The 24,600-nt window shown below is 39.9% G+C and overlaps 1 protein-coding gene across 4 annotated transcripts in view; it reads right to left on the bottom strand.

The window, feature by feature from the left end:
* Window positions 1–4,973: 4,973 nt before the first annotated feature.
* The window catches only part of APP (amyloid beta precursor protein), a 199,237-nt gene continuing 179,610 nt past the window's right edge, over window positions 4,974–24,600 (bottom strand). For 2 of the 4 annotated variants that reach the window (XM_071433649.1, XM_071433651.1), the window contains 4 exons: window positions 23,042–23,095; window positions 11,509–11,609; window positions 7,839–7,985; window positions 4,974–6,215 (listed from right to left, as the gene is read on the bottom strand). In XM_071433649.1, the coding sequence (XP_071289750.1) occupies window positions 6,114–6,215; window positions 7,839–7,985; window positions 11,509–11,609; window positions 23,042–23,095 (404 nt within the window). In that variant the 3' untranslated portion in view covers window positions 4,974–6,113. The remainder of the gene's footprint in view (window positions 6,216–7,838; window positions 7,986–11,508; window positions 11,610–23,041; window positions 23,096–24,600) is intronic. The other 2 variants (XM_071433650.1, XM_071433652.1) reach the window with 1 other exon arrangement.

The raw sequence follows: 24,600 nt of genomic DNA, 5'->3' as shown, positions 1-24,600 counted from the left end.
AATAACCATAATTACCACAACCTGTTTTGGACCAGCAGCAGTGTCACAGCTATTTCAAGTATCTGCTTCCTGCAGGTGCTGGTCAGCCCCTGCTGACGTGTGTCTGCCCTGTTCCAGCTAGTTTTCTTCCTCTGTCTCTCTCTTTCATTTATTTATTAATTAGCAATGTTTTAAAAGACCAATTGTCTTGGTTTTGGAGACAAATTTCTGGAGAAAAGTCCCAGGAATGAGCATTTCCTCTAAAGAGAAAAGAGCTTCAAAAACTCCCTCCCTTTTCTTCTGCCAATGAGAGAAATTGATACCAATGGGTGAAAGTGAAAAAAAAAACCCCCTAAATAAGTTTATTAACAAAAAAATAAAGGTGGGGGGAGGCGAGGGGCATGTGCCCACAATGCACAGAAAAGGATTGAATAAATGCTAGGTATGAACTCCCAGAATGCTAGATATATACTCTCCACCCAGCCACCCACACATCCCCACATCAGAACAACAACAAAAAAAAACCCCAAAAATGCCCAGGGAAGAAAATTACTTGGCCTGACCATGTGGCCTGGAAAACAAAATGACAACTGGTCCCTTTTTTCTCCAGGAAGGGGAAGAGGAGTTCATGTAGCAGCTCAGAGCGAAGCAAATGGGAAATCTGTTGAATTTCTGGTGTGGGTCCCCCCCTCACAGCAGCCAAAGTTAGTGGATTTTAATGTTCTTTCTCCTGTTGCTTCAGGTCCTCCTAGGTCTTGGGTTCAGGGCTGTCCTGCTGGCTCCCCGGACAGGCCAAAAAGGAAAACAAGCCAAGCCAAAAAGAGTTCAAGGGAACAAAAACCCAAAAAGCTGCTGGGAGGATTCCCAGTACAGCCTCCAGGCCAGGGAAAGTGTAGGGAAGAAGCTTCTTGCTTTAAGCAAGCAAAAAGCCCAATCCAACAGAAGTAACAATGCAGCGTCCCTGGTCCGCTCTGCCTGGGGAACACCAGAGAGATTGAACAGGGCCATGCCCTGCATTCCCAGGCTTCATCTTAAAGATACCCCAGCCATTTCTGGGCATAAAGCAGATGATTAGGGAATGAAGTACCATCATAAAATCACCCCAAGACACCAATCACCCTTTGACCTAGGTTGTATTCTTTCTGAAACTGCTTGGATGTTTTTCTGGAACGATCTTCCTTAGAGAAACTAGGTTACAAACACAGAACCATGGAACTGTCAGGGTTGGAAGGGACCTCTGGAGATCATCCAGTTTAACCTCCCTGGAGCAGGTGACACAGAAATGTGTCCAGGTGGGTTTGGAATATCTCCAGAGAGGGAGGACCCAGGACCTCCCTGGGCAGCCTGTTCTAGTGCTCTGCCACTTTCCATGGAAAGAAGCTCCTCCTCATGTTCAGGTGGATCTTCTTGTGTTTTAGTTTATTGCTATTACTCCTCATCTTGTCATGGAGCACCACTGAAAAGTCTGCCATGGTCTTCCTAAAGACCTAATTTGAGGTATTTTTATGTACTGATGAGATCCCCTCTCAGTCTTCTCCAGACTAAACAAGCCCAGCTCCCATGGGGTCTCCTCACAACTGATGCTGAAGACCATACATGGGAGGCACTAGTTAGGGAGACTTGCTTTCTAATTCAGTGTCCAATTTCAGCTTTAACTAAGAATCCTATTAAAGCCAGAATATTTAATTACTTCAATATAGATCTCAATACTTCTATTGGGAACCTTGAAAGATTTTGCTGTATAGTCAGCCAAATAAATTTTGCAGGACTGTAGAAAGCTGTGGGGAATATTCAGTGCTTGCTTCTTGTAGGAAGGAGGAGGAATAGATAATTGGTGGGAAGCAATGAGAGAAAAGAGCCATTGTAGCTTCACTTAATTGAGCCACTCATTTTCAAGTGATGGAAAAAGTGCAGAGAAATAGAAGCAGACAGTGTTATTTGTAACCTGTTCTTATGTGTCATTAGGCTGTTTTTATGCACGCTGCCTGGAGGCACTTGAACAGCAGCTTGCCTACTGCCCACAAAATCCATTCCTTTAAACAATAAAAATGAGCCATTTGGCCACACAGTGAAGGCCCTCAAAAATTGCTTTGGTAAATGCAGATACAATGAGGATGGAGACTTTGGAGCTGTGCAAATATCACAAGAGACCTAAAGGAAAATACAGCTGCTGTGAGGTGCTGTCTGCAGTGGCAACACAAAGCCTTGTTTGCTTTTCCTAGATAACCATGTAGTCAGAGAAACCCAGCACCATCAAGGCTGGAAAGACACCCTCAAGGTCATTTGTACAACTCTCAACCCAGCACCACCATAATCACCCCTAAACCCTGTCCCCAGCTGTTGGCTCTCCAGTCTGAGTTGGAGGCAGACACTGAGTGCAGAGCACGGCACATTTTATGGTGGCTCCACCACAATGTGCCTAAACATGTCTGAAGCTTCACCCTGCACCTGGGACTCATTAACCTGAGCAAGCCAACACAAGCCAGCCAAAGCCAGACCTCCAGCACACCCCAAGGGCTGGGGAGGCTTGGGCTGGCTCCCATCCCTGCTGGCACCACTCTCCCTTGCCAGGGACCACCACCCTCACCTCTGCTGATGAGCCTGCAGTGCAAACACTCTCTGTGTTCTGTTGAAATGGACAGGCTAGAAAACTTCTTCCATGTAACAGATCAACTCAACAGACAGGGATATTTTTATTTTATTTATTCCCCCACCCCTCCAAGAGTAATTTCCTCAGGGCTGGAGAACAGCATTTTGTTTCCAGCCCATGGCTGCATCCAGTGGCCCTGCCTGGTTTATTGCTGAGGAGGGTGATACCAAATCAATCCCACACTTAGAAGCAAGGCATGATTAGAAGCAAATCAATCAATCAATACCAAATCAATTTCACACTTAGAAGCAAGGCACTCAGCTACTGTCCTCAGTGAGCTTTTCTACTTTGTGTTTGTTCATACCTAATATAATCTTTCCACAATAAGGAGCTTGCATGGCTAGAGATAGGCAGGATGCTGCCACTTTTACCTGGGAACATCAGCTTCCAGAGTTGGAGCAGTTGTGGGAGCATTTCTCTTGAAGTTTTGGGAACTTTGTTCACACCTTGTGCTTTCCATGCATGGCACGGTGTGCATTTATTGCCTTTCTTTCAGGAGAGTGTGTGTGGAGGGAATCATAAAACCTGATCACCTAATCAGTGCATTAAACAGCAATTTATTAACAGCTCATGCACAAGTAGCAAGAGCAGCACCAGCATCTCACTGGACACATCACCCCACACCAGGAGGCTTGATTGTCTGGGAATTGGTGTTCAGAGCAATTGCATTTTTCTATAACTGAGATTGCATGGGATTATGGTATTATAAATGAAATTTGCTCTAAAGGCCACTGGTTCTCTGTATCTTATGGATTACTCCAGCTTCCTCTCAAAGGAATTTTGATAATCCCTCTTTAATGAGACTGGGCTAAATTGAATTACATCCTGCCTTCCCCCAGAAGTGGGATCATCTTCTATGACACTGGACATGTGCACAGAAGACAGTCTTATGTGTTCCTTTCTAGGTGGTACGTGTGACCTATATAACAAGACCTACACAAATAGACATAAGCTTAAACCTAAATAGTTGTAGAAGAATTTTTTTTAAGCAGCTTGGGGCCTGAAAGCCTCTGCTTATCATCACACATTATTCTGGCCCAGCCAGTTCAGTTTTAAAACTGGAGAAGGTAAATCCTCTGGGGCTATTTTGTAAGTTTTTTGTAACACACTGGTACTCCAAGGCCTGCAAATAACACCAACCACTTCCAGTGTTCTGATCCCTTGAGATGAATTCCCTTGACACAGTAGAGATGGAAGAGCAAAAGGAATAAACACTTGGTTGGTAACAGGCAATGGGAAGCTCTGAAGTTTTTCCCACTACTGATTCCAAGTAGTAGGTGCCACCCCATCATCCTGAATCCCCAGAGATGGCTTCTGAAACTCCCTGACCTGGCTGTTCCCTCCCAGGGAACATCCCTCCTGGCCAGTGTGACAGCATGGCTGTGTTCCAGGCCAGCAGGTGAATTACCTGAACAGGTGAGGTTTTGTGTAAGATCATGCATGGATGGGGAAGGACTAGTGAGTAATAGGACTGGAAACTATTATTTTCTCCTAGTTGAAGTTGGGAGTGACTCAGCCATTTGCCTGAGCTGTGCAGCTGCTCTGCAGCCAAGCCTCATCTTGCTTGCTGAGACAAAACCTGCCAGTGATGCTGAAGAAGAGGCTGCTGTGGCTTGCACACAAACTGAGTTACAAGAGGCTTTCCCTGAAGAGATCATGCTGTCTTTATTTGCTCCTAGATCTTCCTTCAGTCCTGCTTTATCTAACCCATTCACTGTAGAGAAACAGAAATTCACTTTCTTTCTCACAAATCTCACAAACACACCCCTCCAGTTTTATTCCAGAACCCATTTCCCAGTTTGAACAGAGAAGTCCTTATTTTGGACTGGGTATAAAACCTATCTTGAAGATCCCCAGGTCCACTCACCCTCTGTGGTCTCATCTCTCTTGGCAGGAGAGCCCTGTGGAGAGTTACTGTGCTCTCCCTGTGCCACAGGAGTGCTCCTGGAGGGTCAGGAGCTGAAGGAAGCTCTCAGGCAATGGAGAGAACATGCTGGGCTGGGGGTTATGTATCCCAGCTCACCAATGGCTTTGCCTTCTTCCTGCAGAAAAAAATTCCTGGTGCTGCTGTTCAACCCTCCTGGGCACTTGCTGTGAGGCAGCAGAACCAAGCTGGGTGCACTCTGGGAGGCTCCTCCTCGCCTTCACCAGCATATGGCACATTGCAAGGCACAGATCTTGCCAGAAAGCCAGCAGAGGTGTGGGGAGGAGAGGGAAGATCTTGCTGTTAAGTCATGCCAGGGGATGGCCAGGAAAGTGGGAGGTGGGTTAAGCATCCATGTCATGCTCCTCTGCATGAGCAAGGGTGGCTGGTTGGCACAGAAACGCACTACCACAACAGGGCTCCTCCAGGAATGTATTTATTTACATTAAAACACTGTTATACAAACTGAAAGTAAAAGAAAAGGAAAAAAGGAAAAGACATCTCAGAGGGTAGCTGTGCCAAAGATGGCACTTCCCACTTCCTGCCCTGTCTCACTGCTGCCTTCCTTCTGCTCCAGTCCTACTGTCAGTGCCGCAATCTCTGTAGGATCCCAGCTCTCTCTCAGGGTGAACACCCTCATATTCTGTTTAAATGGCTTTCAGAACTCTTGTTTTCTGCCTCCAAAGAAAACTCTTGCCCACACATTCTTTTCTTAATTTATTTATGTAACACAGTGTAGAAAGCTATCAATTCAATAAGCAATGGCTCTGTACAATCATCCTGCAGAGGACCCCTGTTAACTTTTGGCCAGCAGGCACTTCGTCCCCCAGAAGTGCTCACAATTAACAGGGACTCTTTTTAATAATTTTTGTAAGATCAAAAAGATACATGGAAAAGAAAATAAAGTTTACCTTTCAATGCCTAAAGTGTGCACATAAAACAGGCACAACAAAACAAATGTGTATTCTCATGATTTCTACATCACTAATACAGCAGGAGCAACAATTCGTACAATAAAATGCAGTTGCAGAGAAAAAGAATTTCAATAACTCGTCTGAAATACTTTTAAAAAATGTTGGTTTACTTTAAAATGCATAGTGATCAGAAAAAAATGCTCAGCAAAGAGAAGCAGCTAAACCCCACAGACACAGAAAGCATCCCCCATCAATTCTTAAAGCATGTTTCAACTAGGACCTAATTTTTGTCACAAATCACAAGAATAATATACAACTGGCTAAGGAGCTACATGATAAATAATTGGGAAAGAGAATCTATCCATGCACTAGTTAAATACAGCTAACCTCTTTACAGTACACAAAAAACATTCATTAATAATGTAGTGTAAAGACTGAAATGTAAAGAGAAAGAGAGAGAAAATACATTACCGATTTTATTAATTCAAGTTCAGGCATCTACTTGTGTTACAGCACAGCTGTCAAAAGGCGAGAATGAGTAAATAATAAAGCAGAGTGTTTTTCTTTCTTTCCACATTATAACTGAACACCAATGGGCAGTGAAGCAATTATTCTTCCATTCAACTCATGAGGCTGCTATGATGTCCTAGTTCTGCATCTGTTCAAAGAACTTGTATGTGGGATTTTCGTAGCCATTTTGCTGCATCTTGGAAAGGTGGCGCTCCTCTGGTGTCACTGCAGCATCGACCTGTCAGGAGAGGGGACAACTGGGGTCACATTCCTGCTTCATTCACAGCATACCCTGTGTCTTAATTTTCCTATTAAGTTGTAGTTTGTTGCTGTTGTTTTTTTTTAATTTATACATACTAGTAAGGAACTGTTATTCCTATCCTCAATATCTTTGCCTGAGAGCTCCTTAACTTCAAAATTACAGTAATTCAGAGGGAGGGGGTTTACATTTTCCTTTCTGCCTTCCTTAGCAGACACCTGTCTTTCAAACCAAGACATCCTGCAATAATGGCATGTCTACATTCAATGTCTGATCTGGGGCTTGGCCTAACAAGGTTCCTGTTTTTTCCATTATTACTAAATTCACCCGAAGGAGAGTCTCTGGTGGCACAACTGTTGGCAGCAGATATCCAGATATCCACCAGCTTGGTGGATTAATACTAAAATCTGCTTCAATTTTCTACAAAATGTAGATAGCTGAAAGCTATCACATCAAAAGCTAAAGCTGAGATTCCTGTTTGCTATTTTCTGCCTCTTGGTCCAAAATTCTGCACAGGTTGCTATCTGTGCAAATCACCCCACACTGTGGGTGATCTCCTGACCAAGTCTCTTTGGAAAGTTTCAAACCACATGGATAACCACAGTGTGGACACAAGGATGCACAAGCATAGGCTTAAGACAAAGGTTTACATAAATAATTCTTAAGACCCTTTGTAATCCCAGACAGTGGAATAAATCATGTGTGTCTCCAGCAAGAACAAAGCAAGGTTCATTTGACTCAAGATTAAATCAACATAAACTATGGACTTGATCAAGACTTCAATTTCAGTCAAAAATGTAAAATTCCAATTCTAAAAGGCAAAAATAAACAAATGTCTCAATTGCTTACTAATACAAGTACTGTCTGCAAACCAGACACTTGCACAGCAAACTAAACAGGAAGGAAAAGAGTTACATGAACCTCTTCCAGTTCTCATAATGAAGTCTTTCTACTTACAGAGATCTTATCGTAAAGCCAAGAAATAGATAAAATATTTTAAATTACTGTAAATTGACCACAAACCTCCTTGGCAGAGAAGAGAGACAGATTTTCATCTTGAAAATCTTATATAAGAGTCTTACATACTATTTGTTTCTCAAAATGATGAGTTTCAGATTAGCCATAAATCCAAAACTGTTTGTGGCAACAAAAAAATCTTGTTTAGAGAACAGAGAACAACAAAATCCTTCTCTAGGGAAAATCCTTGCAGTGCATAGCACAAGCTATGGGAGGGCCAGTCTAAACATTACAGCTAAATAAAAAAATTGGTGTATGATTTCCCAACAGTAAAACCAGATTTTTCCTCTTGCACAGTATCTTCTCATTGGCTACTGTCAAATTTCTTATAAAATGAACTTTCACATTATCAATTGATTGGTCTGAAATAGTTGCAGAAGAAAGTTTTGTGGTTTTACACCCACTTTAACATGGTTTACATTGTGCTTGCATTTACTAAATAAAGCAAATTGATTCCACACTGCTGGATGTAACAATGCCAACATAGCTAAAACCACAATTTCTTCCTTCATAAATTAATATTTATGCAGGGTGTTGACTGTGTTGCACAGGTGACACCAGTTGTGCTTGGAAGTCTTTTCTTACCTCCACAACCCCATGATGAATAGATGTGTACTGCTTCTTCTTCAGCATCACCAAAGTAATGACAATCACTGTTGCTATGACAACACCTCCCACCATTAGTCCAATGACAGCACCTTTATTTGAGCCCACATCTTCAGCAAAGAACACCTACAAAAGAAATATAAAGGAAGATAGCTACTGAAAAGCTCACTGAACATTTGACTAACCTGCCAAGCTGCCACAGCAGTATAAAGGCTGTTGAAGCATCAGTAATTAAATGGCATTGCTTCTCTTGGGAATTACTCAAACCTGGACCGCTGTGCCACAAAGCTCTGAAAGCTGGAGAGGAGCAATCTGGGACATGTATGGCCTGTGGTGCTGTGCTCAAAGGGGGACTCAGCTCCATGTTCAGCTTCACACAGGTCTTAGACAGTAGCTCCCTTTTTCCCTTGAGTAAGCAAGTCAAGCTGATTGCACGAGCGATAAGCTTGAGTGGAGCAACCCAGGAGCACACACATTTCTTTATTTTCAGAATGCTAATCATGAGTGGGGTCATACATTTACATCTGTGTGGCCTGTTTGGACTATGATGCATTTTTTCTATGAGAGTAGTGAAGGACCTGTGAACTAAGTGAAACCTGCACACACCCAGCTGGGAGAAGATCCTCACACCAAAGGAGATGAGCCAACAAAAGCTATCACTGATTTAAGTGACCACAAAGGAGTGCTTCAAGATCTTGCAGGGTAAAGAGAATAAGCTGTATCTGCATGATGTACTTCTGTGAGACCTAGGAGGTTATAGCTCTGTGAAAACCAGAGAAAATTCACTTGAATTTTATGCACTGATAAGGCAAAACAGAGGACAGCAAGATGCTTTACTGTGCATGTAATAAATCTGGCTTTTATAAGCAGGAGCAGGTATGAAGAATGGGTGATTGCCTTCATTGCCTTGTTCCATATTCAAAGGATACATAGGATTATTTCACATATGAGCATACATTACAATTCTTTTGTCTGCAGACCAATAGCAGGCTATTTTAATTACTATAATTATTATTAATATTATTGTTGTTGGTGGTGGTGTTATTATTATTATTTTAAACCAAAATGGGCAAAAATAACCGGAGAATAAATTACATTCACAGAATTGTATGACTATCACATGCTGAAAGAATAAATACTTTGACAAGTATTTAACAAAAACGTAGAGGGAAGCAAGAAACCAGCTGAGAATTATACTGAGCTGTGTAACATTTGCACTCTTTAATAAACACAACCTTTGTCAGAAAGGTATTAAAGCATGCAGCATAAATATTTATATTGTTCCTAGTCAAAAGCAAGAAATGTGTTATAACAAAGTTAAAAATTTACTAGAAAGTACAAACAATGGATAGTGTTGGCATAAACCAGTGAAAAGTAGTAATTTCTTCCATGAGTTTTACCTGCCTAGGACTGAAATTCTGTTACTGTACTATTTCAGGAGCACTGAAATGCCCCAGCTAGTATACATCTGCAAGAGAGGAAGGCCTTAAGCACTTCAAGCCATGAAAATCAACTTAATGTACAGTTCAAACATGGACCTCCATAAAGGAGAAAATAAATGCAATTTCAACCCAATTCAGAGGTCTGCATGTAAAATACAATGTGCAGCTGAATTCAAAGCAGTATCTTTAGGAGACTGTTTCAGGAAATTCTGCCATGGCATAGAATGGATGCACAGATCAAAGTGTTGTCTGCTCCCTGCTTTTGAATGAATGCTAAATGTAGAGGGGCATTGGGCAGGACATGGTGTGTGGCAGGGAAGCAAGGCCTTGTCAGCATCAGTCCAGTGTTTGCTCAGCAATACCAGAATCCCTGCTCAGCCTCAATTGAAAAGATAACCTAGAAGACAGCTGACTAATTTTTAAATAGTGGTTGTAAAGTATGTAAGAAGTATGGCAAAAACACTGTGAAAAGCCAGAAAGGTCCCATTTTAAGCATGACAGAGATTACCATGTGCAGGGACTGCAATGCCCTCCCCATCAGCCACCATGGAATGGGGAGTTCCCAGCACCAAATTCCCTGAGATGGTGTCAAACCACTTCCACACTAAAGGCTGCTGCTGAAAACTATGACAGCCAGTAACTACTGTGTCTAGCCCATGTTCCTGCAAATTCCTTCCCTTCTGCACCCTGCACAGGTTTGCTCCATTGGCATGTTTCACCCATCTGAGCTAAGCAAGTCAGACTTTCCCAAATTAGTGCTAATGCATTTTGGATTAACTCATCAAATTGGTAATTGTCAGTTCTTGGCATCAAAGGGATGGCAGAATATCCTTTCACACAGTGACTGTCTAGTTCAAATGCAAATTTGAGTCCCGTGCTAATTTTGGTTTTCAGCACTACTTAGCTTTAAAAATATATTAAGGAAAAAAAGCTTTCAACTTTAATATCAGGATATTGAAAGCCATGGAACTGAAACCTCATCACATAATATACCCTTACAAAGAAGAAACAGAACAGGATTATAGTCAACATTGCTGTCTGGGTTCTTCATTGCTTATTAAGCGACCAAAAAAAGCTTTTAGAAGATGTTTTTCTTACCTACAGTGCTTTTGGTTGTCATTTTTATGCTCTTAAGAAGCACAGTTCAAATGGGGAACAATATTTTGCTCCTACCTGCCTTTCCCCTGTTAATAATAATTTCATACACCTTAAAGAACAAAACACACAGATATAGTCAAACACAAACTAAAATTAAGGCCAGTGGGGAATCTCCTTTCATCCCAAGGAGCCATTCTTGTGAAAGGTTATGCTCCATACATACACCATTGCCATCTGTTTTGATGGGAAAGGACTATATTCCTGAAATGGTATCATTTTATTTCTTGCTGAACCATGCTATGTGTCTCAAACTCTTTTTCTTTTCTTTAAACTCAGCATTTTCCATCCTCTGTATCCCTTGTATAATACAGAGAGACTATGAGACAGATGGACTGTGGGACAAGTATTCTCCATATAAGCACATCCAGTGGCATGGCAGTGTGTCACTGTCATATTTTCTGGAAAAATCCCTTCACCAGGATTTCTTCACCTGGGAAACTGAGAAGCCTCAGAGAAAAATGAAAGCAATGATTATCTGATTGCTTCTCCTGTGTTTTGCTGCTTTGGAATGTGGTTGGAGATTGTTATCCAACAGGTGGTTGCTTGATTGGTTTCATGTGAATTGTTTTCACTTAATGACCAATCTCCATCAGGTTGTGTTGGACTCTGAGGAGTCAGTCACAAGTTTTTAATTAGTATCTTGTTAAGCCTTCTGTCTGTATCCTTTCTCTATTTAGTATAGCTTTAGTATAGTATTCTTTAACATAAAATAATAAATTAGCCTTCTAAGAACATGGAGACATGTTCATCAATTCCTCCTTCATCCTGGGGATGCCAAAAATACCACAGTAGTGCAAGGACAGGAGCTGTCAGAATTTCCTCTCATGTGAGGCTCAATGACTTTCCATCCTCTCTGCTGACATTGTTCCAGGCTTACTCTCATCGAACAGAGACGCAGAAAAATCATAATCTTTTCACATGCTAACTTTTTGTTGGTACTTTCAGTGTCCACATCACTCAAGCAAAACATGGCCATAAGTGACTCAATAGGTCAGGATTGAATCAGCATCTCAAAATGCATGCATGGAAAGCACTGCTTGGTCACTCACCAGCTTTTGATGATGAACTTCGTATCCTGAGTCATGCCGGAACTCCGCATCCATCTTCACCTCAGATATCTCTTCTGTCTTAACATTGGTCAACCCAGAACCTGCATTGCACCATAAGGACAATTCATTAAATTCAGGATTCAGATTCAGGAAGGTTCTGCTTAACCCCATTGCTGGAGAGCAGGAGGCAGCAGTGCCATTCACACGGAGGAGGTGTGATGCAATGTGAAAAGGAACTGGGAGCAAAGTGAGGTACATCTGGTGTTTCAGTCCCACTGAGGTGACACAGAATGAGGTAGTAAAGTTTCTCCTATGTTAAATGATCCTTAGTCCTCAGCAGCTATATCAGTACAGGCATTAAAGGCTTCCAGCATGAAACACTGCATGAACAAAGCTGTGAGGGACCAACAGAGGCCTCCTGAATTGGCTCACAGGCTGCACACAGATCTGCTCTGGCAGCCTCTTTAGCAATGTCATGAAAATTTGTTGTTTAGGCCAAAATCCTCCTCCTCCCTCAGCTCAGGCTGCTGTGAGGAAAAAACAAAATACTCATGGTGTGCATTAGAGAACTCCAAATATCTTATTTTCTTGCTTCCTGCGAGTCTGTACCTTTTCCACAAACATGCACAAGTTACTAAAATGTTTGTGGCGTTTACAGAGTTTTCAGATTTCATACTGCTCAGAATTAATGACTCTTCTTGTCTTCAAAGATAACTGTCTCTCTGTTAGAAACATCCAGAAAAGCAAGTGACTACAGCTAGCAATATTTTAATTGTACAGTTTACAGTCCTGCTCTCTTACAGGTGAGAAGGGGAGATGCTGCACTCATCTAGCTGGAAAGAAGGCCAAAATTTCCTCCTGGAAAATAGCATTAGGAGAATGAGTGGTGAATCCTGTATATGTCTATGAATCCTGAAGAGCTGGCTCTGGCTTAGAGAGACTGTATGGATATTCATGGAGCTGATTGTTTTCCTTCTCAGTTCCATGTACTTGACATTTGTAATTTTCGGAGGTAAAACACTGCAGAAGAATGGTGTTTATGAGATGTAATTTCCTCCCTTTACTGAATATAGTAAGAACAAACTAGTTCATATTCCTTGTTTGTGTTTATTTCAGCATTTTCTCACTCCCAATTCCTCTCTCCAAGGCTAAATTCTTAGAATCTTGCACTGAACTTAAGTTTTGATTCAGAGGAAGAACCTCTTTTAAAATTCTCAACACTACTGACTGCTCCTGTGCTCCACTGTCTCGCTGGACTCTCAATAATAATTCCTTAAGAATTCCATGTGCCAATGAGCTCCACAGCCTAAAATAGCACTCAATCCAAGAATTATTTTTTATTGCCTTCAAATGTGCAATTTCTTTTTTCATTAAGTGGTGGTTTATTTTTGAATTATGAACCAGGAAGAATATATCTTCCTTCTCTGGACTGTACAGATTATCAACTCTTTATTTTCATAGGAAAACATGCAAAGGAAAGAACAAGAATCATCCTCAGGCTGTAAAGAATTTATGGTTATTTTTTTGAAGAGTCTGACTGCCCCATAAATTTTACCTTACTTTTTTTCTTTTTAAGGAATCAAGCACTTCAACCCCTCTAATCTATTAAATTCCTGATTTTTGATGCTACACAACAGTACACAAATATATTATGACATTTATGGGAGACATTTTTAAATGTAAGAATTGTAAACTACCTAAGGAATTGCAGTCTGAAAACAATGATAGTCTGTCAAAGAAATGCAGGAGGAAGTGGAGCTGCAAGAAATAAAGCTCACGTGGTAGCTGAAAACAAGTTTAACTTTCTATCCTTGAAGTAGCTGTGGCTAGTTTTCCAAATTAAGAGCACAATTTACTCTCTTTTGTGCATCATCTCAAAGTACCCCCTACACCTGCACCAATGGGAAATGAGGAAAAGTATGTTGGAGACTGAAATGTTACGGTTTATGGCTTAAATATTTTTACAAAGGACTACCGCCTATCTTAGCAAAACCGTGTAACAAAAACTGCACCAGAGACTCCTGACTGAGGCCCTGTGCTGTAAATTGCTTTGAAGTAAGATAAAGTGACACTGTTCTCAGGTCTGGGAAGAATTTGGGAAGAATACTTTTACAGGAGGATTAAGCCCAGCACCTTCAGGGGTGGAGGCTATAGCGCCAGGCTTATCTGCTGCCAGGCTTGTGCAGACCCCTCCATCAAAGGGATGAGGAGGAGAGGTTTCCTGTGTATGGGGAAAAACCCTCTGCTTAGAGGCAGTGAACCCCCATCCTCCACTGGGCAGACTGGCCCAGCTGCAGGGCCTCTCACCCCTGGAAAGCCACATCTATGGGACATTCACAGGGGGCACAGCTGAGGGGGTGTCATGGCCCATGGGTCCCCAGACCCTGCACCAGAGCACTGCACATGATCCTGCATGATGCAACAGATCCACAGTCTTACCAGTGTCCAACTGGCCCCCCTCAGGGAGGTACCTGTGTGCTCCCACCTGCCCAAAAGTGTACTCATCTATTGGATTCTATACTTTTTGGCAGGGGACCCTCACCAGCAAGACCAAATGGAGAGAAACAAGGAGATGTCATTGGTGGTCTGCTTCTACTTAATCTGTCTCTGTCATTCTCCCTGTCCTCCCTCCTCCTACCCCCCATTTCTATTTCTTTCTCTCTTTTCTTTTCCCTTTCTTTCTCTTTGCCTCTCTTACTTTAAATGAAAGATATAATTTTTTTTTCTGTATCAACATCTAACTCCTTTTGGTTTTAATTGCATTTTGGGGATTATTGAAACATCCAGGTTTGTTCCATTTAATTCAGAGAGTTAGTTCTCTTTGCTCCTCTATGATTAGAGCAGATTGCAACAAAGGAGAACAAGGAAGCAAGGAAGCTCGACCTGTCAACCCCTTGTGCCTTTTTGGTTTTAGGATTAAAAGGGAAGGGGGGAAATTACAGTAGTGGAGTACCAGTGCAGTAGCTGGGGGGAAAGGGCTTTCCCAGGACTTTTTACTGTCCTTGGCTGCAGAGCTGAAGAGGTGGCTGCTCCCAGCTGCTCACTGCTGTCCATGGCCACACTCGCTGCCCTTGCAGATACCCTGGCAAAAGCACCACATGGAGATTCCACCAAGGCAAAGGCCTGAGGAACTGTACAACTTGACTGCTACAGCTGGCAAATCCACTGAAGCCATAAATATTGATTAGAACATATCCACACACACGTAAGATAAATCAGTGAAGAATCTGCTTGTCTTTTGTTGAGGGAAGTCCTACCTCCCAAACTCATAGAAGTCACTGGAAGAGTTAGGGATCACATGGGAAACAGGGATTCTGGTTAGAGTGAACCTGGATTTCCAAAAAGCTTTTGAGAAGGTCCCTGATCAAAGCTCTGGCACAAGCTAAGAACCAAGGATTAGAAGGGAAAGTCCTACATTACTTTCCATAACTAAGAAAAAGGAAATGAAGTGCAAATACACATCTGTTTTTCACAATGAAGGAATATTACCCGTGGGTCCCAAAAGAATCCGTGCTGTGCTGTTTGCAAAGTGATCTGGATAGGAGAGTGAATAGTGACATGACAAAGTTAACTGACAAAAAATTCAAGAAAAAAAGAGGATAGTTAAAGTAAAACCAGGTGCAAAGAACTGCAGAAGGATCTTACATATTCCAAGAGCACAATAAAAGGGAAATTATATTTTGTGTTGATATAATGCAAAGTGGTGCTTGTGGGGCTACACAGCCCTAACTACACATATAAAGACTCTAATTTAGCTCTGTTCTACCTGGGACAGAGACCTTGCAGTCACAGTGGTAACTCTATGGCACTTGGTTCAGTAGCAGTGAAAAAGGCAAAGAGAAAGGTAGGAGCAATGATGAGAAAATAGAAAACATTGTTACACCACTTGATGCATCCTCATTTTGAATCTGGCTATTTGCTCTGGTCACCTCACCTCACCCAAAGGCAGAAGAACTACAAAAGATATAATGCAGGGAGACACAGATGATCACAGGTATGCAATGGCTTTTGTACCTGAAGGACTGAAATCGTGAGTCTTCACACTAGAAGAGGCAAATGAGGTGAAACACAACAGAGTGTGTGACTGTGAATGACAAGGGGAAAGTCTACAGGAAATGGTCATTCATTCATTACTTCTCCTAAGAAATACAGGACACTAACATGGCTATGATACAGCAGATGGAAAAGTAACACAAGAAAGTGTGTGCACATATATATATATATATATATATATATATATATATATATATAAAAAATTCAGTACAATGCAAAATTGGACTGTGGAACTCACCAGCACAAATCACGACGATGTTCAAAATACAAATGAACAAATGCAAAGAAGAAAGGTTCCTTCAGGGTTATTAAACACAATGGTGAAAATACAGTTTTCAGTCCTGGAACCTATCAAATGCTAGCTGCCAAATGCTCAATAGATGTGCTGGGATATAAGGCAGAGGTGAAATCTGTACATATTCTGTTTGTACCACTGCTAGAGGTAGGAAAATGGACATGAGCACTTCTGCTTTTGACAATTCCAATCAAACAGTAGCATGGGAGCCATGCTTTCAGCATATAGCAGGGTAAAACAATGGCTTTTTGCCTTGGGATTAGGCAGAAATCTTTTTGTTTGAGCCCAGTGACCAAGACCCCACAAAAATGCCATGGAATCTGAACACAAAGTAGGACCTGATATTAGGAAGTTAATGATGCTAAGACTTACTTAAACTTATTTTTGGCAACTTGCACCAGAAAAAAGTTAGAAACAGAGAAATTTTTTTTTTTTTTAGCTGTTGCACTAACAAACCCGATAGCAACTTTTTCCTTCCTTTTAACTCCCTTAGAAGTGAGGAAAAAGACTTCAACTAGGGTAACTTCTCATCTTCTGCAAATAACTGTTATATAGTAAGGAGAAGTATGACATTGCACTGGAATCAATTAAATACCTGGTATGAGATATAAATACACCTAGGGTTACACACACCTTTCCACAATGTTATAGAATTGAGACTTTTTGTTGAAGAGATTCTCTATATTACTAGTTCATTCACTTTACTGTCCTAGTGACCACACATTTAGACTTGCATGCTAAAATCAAAGATATACTGTTCAAGGGTAGTAACTGCAGCAGGAAAAACTTCAGGGTCTTTCTCAAACTTTGATCAGAGGTGAGATGCAAACAGACAAGGGATTCCTAATACCTCTTCACCCTTGCACCGAAGACAAGCACACAAAGAACAGTTCTCTCTCTGACAAGAACTTTAATCCTGACCTCGGACAAAATAATGTTTTTTCCATTACTAATTCTAAAACACACAAGCCAAACATAAAAGCCAATATACAAGATGAAAAGTGAGAGCAACAGCCTCATTACAAATTCACAAATTATGATAATTGCTACCAGTTTTCTTTTGAATTATATACCATCTTTAGGGAGCTGCAATCCTAATCACTTCAATTTAAAAATGCTTCAATTCAGCTGAAAAATACATTAACTCACAGCTCCTTAGAAAAACTGACAAAACTCTTTTGTTATAAAAACCATGGGCTTTTTATTGATATTGCTTTTACTTAACAATATTAACTGCTTTTATATATACATGTGTACACATGCATGTCTGCACACATACATTTCCAAACATCAAAAAATGGAGAGTATGAAACTCCAATTTTTCCTTGTCCTAATGGGAAAAAAAAAATCATATGGAGTGAAAAACTACTCATATGAAATAAAAACCAAGTAGCTACTTTGAAGAACACTCTTCACTAACACTGATGAGCTCCTGTGTTTGTGTAAATATATTTCTGCTTTCAGAAGACTAAAAAAAGAGGTTACAGTGAATCCCACCAAGGATATAATGAGATGCACATCATCTACCAAATGCTTGCAATTACTTTGTCTACTGGTTACATAAACAGCTAGAAAGGTTTTGTGATATTGTTCTGCACAGACAGAAGAGTGTTAGCTGTGCCTGAGGTTACATCCAGAGTTAAAAATTAAATCTCCAAGTGAAGCACTGCTGAAACAACTAGACCTGGGTGTTCTCTACACAGAGAAAATCAAAGTAGCAGTTTGAGTGACTACAGTACTGACTGCATTCAGGAAAACATTCAGCTCCATGTCCATGAACTGTGCTTCAGTCATGACAAGAACAAGAAGAGAGTTGTTGAATCAAAGCCTGTTACACATGTGGCAGACAGCTTTATCTGGGTTAATCTTCATCAAAGATAAAAAGGGTGGAAGGGAAGGAATGCAGTCTTCGAACAAACCCCTGGAGTAGAGAGCTGCCTGTTGTAATTAGAAGTTCAACTGTTGCTTCCATATGACTCTGTTTGTAAACTAATTTTGATGAGTTTTCATATTGTAAACTCATAAAGATGAAAATGAAGACTATATACCCTTTTTTGTATGGTTAACTCAAACATCTTTGAGGGATATGCACTTTTAAGACTGCACGGAGATAAAACTTTCTGGTCTCTCCTAAGATGTCAGTGAACTGCTGGTTTACTTTTACTTCATGGATGATTATGGGGATCTCAGATTGAAAAAATCAGAAAATAAGTGCAATAAAAGTGTTATCTTTTTTACAAAAGAATCTTATTGGAATGAAGTATAAAATAATTATTTCTCAGAATACATGTGTGTAGAAATGTATAATTAAAACAAGTAAAATCTGGTTTGATAATCTTTCTGGCATGTCAATCCAGATGCTGTGCCTATGTACCTATAATTGCATTCACAGTTAGCAACGATGTCATAAAACAAACCAAAACAATCTAATGGAAAAAAATTATTATTTTTATTTTGTTTAAAGCAACTGTATTGAACTAACATCACAAAGACAGGAAAAAAAAATGTTGGCAGTTTCTGACAAGAAAATCATAAATAACTGAGCTGCTCTATGCCCTCACCTCATACAGACCACAGCATATGTGTCAATGATTCTGCAGAACAGCCATTAGGCTTATAGAGCCTCTGCATGAGGGAAAAACCCCTCAGTTATAATGTAATGTAATGAAGATAGACATGTCAGGATTTATTAGCAGAAGGGCCGAAGACACAGAAGCAGCTTTATGTGCAATGTTTCCCCAAAATAATTCAGTGTTTGCAAAAATGATCCACTGACAAAGAGCTGGAATAACACAAGAACTACCAAGTCCAAACTGTACTACATGGAACAAAGTAACATACTTAATAGCAAAAATCCTTGCATTGTGAACTATGGGCATCCTGTAAGTGATGTATTTACAGCTGTGAGTGTATAATTACAACTGCAACTCTGTAAGATATGAAAATATGATCTGTCCTGAACAGAGCATTTGCTGTTTATCACTTTGAATTACAGAAAATATGCTAATACTAAGCAATGTCCCTTCTGATAGCACATTTTTTAATCTTCACTCAATTTCCACAAATCAAAGCAGCTGAATTAATGTTAAGTAAAAGGTGCTTGCTCATGATCATCTAGAGATGTTTTTATATGTATTTTTATGTGCATTTGTCTCCGTATGTACATGTGCACACACACACACAAAGAAAAAATTACTAATAAACAGATACCCAAAATTCAGTTGCAAGAAATTAAGTGCTCATCATAAAAAAGTGACTGCTGGAGCACAGGAGAGAAGGAAACACTACTGAATAAGTTGTTACAGTGAGGTTATCAAGAAAAGAGGTACTTGTTCTATCTGAAGTTATTTGTATGGAAGTTCTCAGGCTGGACTGCAGCCTTCTAACATCTAACATCTCCTTGTATAAAGCAATTTATAAATAGCAAGAAATATGTCATAAATCTGTTATAATTTTGTGCTGTATTAAAAATAGTGCATTGATGACTACTTAATATATCTAGATATTTTTCTTCCCTCTGACCTTTTACCATCTCATTTACTTCCTTTTTTAGGAAGAAGATGATAAGAAACAGTTTTAGGCATAATTTTTATGTTTGTTTGCCCATTGTGAATTAGGAAGGGGAAGGACAGTAAGTTAAGGCAGTAGAGTCCTTGTTTAATGCCCCTGTGAATTACACACATGTTTTATCCATACTAGAAAATGGCATTCATCCAGACAATATTATTTTCCTAGGACTGATGTAGATCAGATTCCAATTCAAGCTTTAATTGTAGACAGTCAAGGTGGAGCACAACAGAGGTGGGGGTTTAGACAACTGGCATAAATTTCAACAAATGCTTTAAACTTGGTCCTTACTCATAAACTTTTCTACCCTATGAACTGGACAACTTCTGACTATTTCTGGCTTGGCTCACAGACTTCATATTTTGAAAGAGGATGATGTGGTGAAGGAAAAAGATCCCAGGTATATATAAATACAAATACTACTACCATCTAAAGACTTGTTGGACCAGATGGTCGTTGAGGTGCCCTTTCAAGCCAGTACTCTGTGAGTCTGTGACTCTGTTCTGTACTGTGACCAAATGATCTCTTGTAAGAAAATGACAAAGATGATCTGCATGATTTTGATCTGCCTGTAAGAAAAACATACTGATCATTATATGAATGATGTGTGAGCAAGAAGTAAATAAAATGGAAAAGAGAAAAAAAGGGCACATGTTTGCATGTTTGTCTTAGTCCTTTCAGAGCTCATTTTCTTCAAGAAATTCAAACAGCTACAAAACATTCATTTGTTCTACTTCAGGCTTGGAGTGTTACAGACTGACATGACACCAGTATTTCCATCCTGAAGAAGCAGGTCCCTTGAGCCAAGCAGGTAGAAGCATCAACTGGCAAGTCAGGCCCACAGAAAGGGCAAATCTTTCAGGAAACCAACAAGAAATTGGGCAATTAAAACAAAAAGTCACAAGCAGCTGGATGCATTAATCTGCAGGTCTTTCATTAATACTTTTTCACTCTACAGTAATCTACTATATTTTTAGATTTTTTTCTTCAATAATAGCCCCGAATTGTAAAAACAGACTAATCCCAGAAGGATAGTTACTGCACAAAAGGTAATCATTTTCCTTTTTCAACCTCCAATACAGAAGTTTTGTTTGTAATTAGCAAGTAAAACTGTTTTAAAGCACACACTTTTAAACTATCAGAATCCCTTCTGTACTTCACAGTCAAAATAAGCATCTATTTGCTTTCCTCTATTCCTAGTTCATGAAGATATTCAGATTGGAATAATTTCTCTGTTAAAGTGCAATTTTGTCACACAATTTGCTTTTGAATGATGATGAAAAAACACATGGACATTTATAGACAGAATCTGTATGACTAAGAAAAATTTTTTAAACCTATAAATGGTGATTAAAGACATAGGAAAGTTAAGCACAACTTTGCACTTTAGCAGAACATTGAGGAAATATCCCATGCAATTTTCACAGTAGAAAAGTTACAGCATCTGCCATCTGCCAAATTTCAAGCCACAATGGTCAGATGCTGAAATATTTTTGACCTATCCTTAGTAGTCTATTGCACACATTCACCAAGATGACTCATGATGTCATGAGGCTTATAGACTTCAGTACTACTTGCATCAACACAACCAACAAAGCACTCTAATGCACTTGACTAAAACATACAGTAATGCACTTGACTGCCACAGACACATTTAATGAAAAATCCTTTCCTTAGGATTTTTTCTCCTGAGAAGCTGAGAGGCCTCAGGAACAAAATGTAAACAATGATTATCTGCTGCTGTGGAATGCAACAGGTGCATCTTTGATTGGTCTCATGTGGTTGTTTTTAAATAAAGGCCAATCACAGTCCAGCTGTCTTGGACTCTCTGGTCAGTCACAAGATGTTATTATCGTTCCATTTTTTTTTTTTCCTTGCTAGCCTTCTGATGAAATCTTTTCTTCTATTCTTTTAGTATAGTTTTAATATAATATATATATATATCATAAAATAATAAATCAAGCCTTCTGAAACATGGAGTCAGATCCTCATCTCTTCCCTCTTCCTGGGACCCCTGTGAACACCACCACACTTGACTAAAACACACAGTTTCATTCTGAAACAAGAGAGTGGCATTGAGAGAAAATATTTTTTCTAGAGAAGGGACACTAAGGATTTCTGAGATGTGTGTCTATGTGTGAGGGAACAGAAGGGAGGAAAGAATAACCTGTGGTAATAAATATGGGCCTCGTAACAGGAAATATTTCAAGAGGACTGAAATTAAAATTGCAAATAATAATAGATTTTTAAGAAAACTGCTAGACTGAAATAGCATTACAAAATTTGGATTAAACCATATGCATGTTTCATCTGTGATATTTCTACTGCTCCTGGGGAAGAAGGTAGATAATGCAGTACTGAAGGGATTTTTTCCTGATCTCAAGATTTCTGGCATTGTAGCTCTGTACCAGTTTCCAGGATCTCTTCATGGATTGAATTAAGACTCTAAACATAAGTAAAGATGGCAGACTCCTAAAACAGTGCTAGAAGCACACTACCTTGCCAGTTCTGACACATGTCCCAGTTGCTGCAACATATGAGCTTATTTTACCTCCCACAGTAGCAATTCCTGTAGTTGCCAAACACGGGTGAGTTAAGATTTTAAAAAATTAGGAAGATGTTGTCCACAAATGCTATCTAATGGATTTTTGGAAGACAAGGTAAAGGGGAAAAGGACACAGATCAATCATTTTAATATGATCTGAAGGAAGAAAACACAATTATGATGTGACACTGAAATAATCCTGACCCTAAAATATATTCTCACTACATCAAAGAGTCAGAGAGTAGCCTCTTCTGAAATAAAAGGCTGTTTCCTCTTTTCCTCTCAATGGCTTTAACAGTTTCAGATAATTCTAAAAAAAAACCAGAGGAAAAATAACCCCAAAAGCAAAAAAAAAAAAAAAAAAAAAAGTATGAAAAGCTAAAATAATTTTTCCTTTTGGAAACTAGATTGTCCCATTTTAACTTCTCCAAACATTTGCAGCCTGACTCAACCTAGTGATCTGCTACTGCTCTGAAATCAATACAAAGACAGAGGTACCTACAGAGTAGAAACAATTACCCTGCTCTGTCCTAGAATGAAATGAATAGTTGTGTCCTCAGGCATCCTCAGGGAATCCAGAGGGATAATACCAATTTTTAGGTATTTGGAGGTAAGAAAGATAAGTACCACAGCCAAAAATATCAATTCCCCCCTGCAGTTCTGAAACTGTACGCGTTAATTCTTCATTAGTCCTGCTCACTCTACATAAAGGATTTGACATTTCTACTGTACATGGCCAAATTAGAAGTAGTGTCTGTACAGGGTACCAAGTTTACCATCTCCTGCACCTGCTGAAGTGTTATTTCTGGAAAGGATGAGACCTTTGATACAAACCAGTTCTGGGTCTGGGACCCATTCCCACTGCAGGCACACATCCCAAACACCCTCAATATGGACAGCACTCAGATGGGGATTATTTGTGAGGGAATGATGCTTCCACCATTCAGGGAATAGTATTAAATTTTGTGAGCAGGGTACAACAACAAAGCAAAGGTAAATCATTTCAGCACCAGCAGACCATATGCATGCCAGAAAAAAATACAGGTTAGGTAAAAGCCATGCAAGTCATATACCTGGTCGTGTGGTGAGTCCTCTGTCTGCAGCTGGGCGGGCATCAACGGGCTCAACTAGGCACGTGCAGAAAAGAAACAAAAAAGCAAACAAAAATAAACAAAATCCCCATAAATCACAAAGTCAAGGGCTCTTCTGTTGGGACAGTGCAGGAGAGACATACTGCATTAATAGTTACCAAAGCAACAACTAGAAAATATCCGCCTTCAGTTAATCCTGAAAGTAAAAGGAAGGGATGGGTAAGACTTCACAAGGAAAGCTTCAGCGTTGAGGCAGCATCATTTTTACATCATATTACTGCTTCAAGTCAGAAACCAGTAAGACTAAATAATTTCTGTCAATAGAACAAAACCATATTCATTACATGCAAACTTTTCCCCATTATCTGATCAAAACTGGCAGCCAGAATGGACATGATGAGTTCTTCCTGCTGCTGCTCTTTATCAATATTGACTTAAAAGCCTCCTGAATCCCTCCTTTTTCCTTTCAACAGGGATTCTTTACAGCACCATCTATAATGCTTAAAAAAAATAAAGTGCATTTTGAAAACACAATCTATATTCCTATATGTTCTGATTTGTGAACTACATATTTATCTTCCAGTTTTTGGAAGGGAAAGAAAGAAGAAACACAAATTTCTATCCAAATGTATGTCATATACAGTTCTATAAAACTCTTTTATTACCCTACTAAGGTTTTATCAGCTGAAACCTAAGTTGAAGTAGCTCACTGACACTAATAGAAAAACAGCATTTGCAAAACTTAGAGCTATTTAAGTCACTGCCAACTGCCTCAGAAAGTTCAAACATACTGGAAATGTTTATTAAAAGATTCAAATTTTTTTGGTTGTTTCTCTCTTTTGCTCCAATTGTGTTGCTTTCCTTATCTACTCAGTCTTTGACAGTGTCAAAAGAACCTAAATTCAGAAATGAAGTGTTATATTGTTCCTTAGAATTCAGAATTTTTAACATATCTTCGTATTCATTTGAATGTCTGGATTCAGCTATGAGCCTTTATCAGCAGTAAGTGAGATAACACAGGAACACAGGAAATCTGATAGACCCACAGTTTTCAATCAAGAAGAACTGCTCATCAGAAAATCACACAAGCCTGATGATACTGTTGATATGAGAAATGGAACTGCCCATCTTCTCAGGAAGCCTGTGTCACTGGCTTAGTGTTCCTGTGGGTTGGACAAACAACCCACCATGCTTGCAAGTGGGAGCCTAGGTGGCTCCCATGTCCTTTGCACATGAGATGACTGCATGAGCTCCTGTCTCTGAATAAAACCCAGTCACTCAGCTTTACACTAGCTGCAAACTAAAAGCACATCAGCACATCTGACTCACTTGTGTCTCCAGAAAGGCAGACTTTCACTGAGCTTGCAAGTCTGGTGCTGCAGAGGCACCTTCCTTCACAGCAGTTCAGAGTGGCACTAGCATAGCACGTAATTGTTTTCCTTACATGGCTCTTCCTGTGGGAAGGACTCCATAGTGTAGCAGGGGAGACTCCTCTCCCAGAGTGAACTGAAGAAAGATTCTTTTTAGAAGTGATAAACTGA

The sequence above is a fragment of the Agelaius tricolor genome, unplaced genomic scaffold (genome assembly GCF_023055355.1).
Source record: "Agelaius tricolor isolate 1412-34295 unplaced genomic scaffold, bAgeTri1.0.p SCAF_9, whole genome shotgun sequence".
NCBI lineage: Eukaryota > Metazoa > Chordata > Aves > Passeriformes > Icteridae > Agelaius > Agelaius tricolor.
Note: the sequence above shows the minus strand (reverse complement) of the source record. Positions and strands in the feature narration are given on the sequence as shown.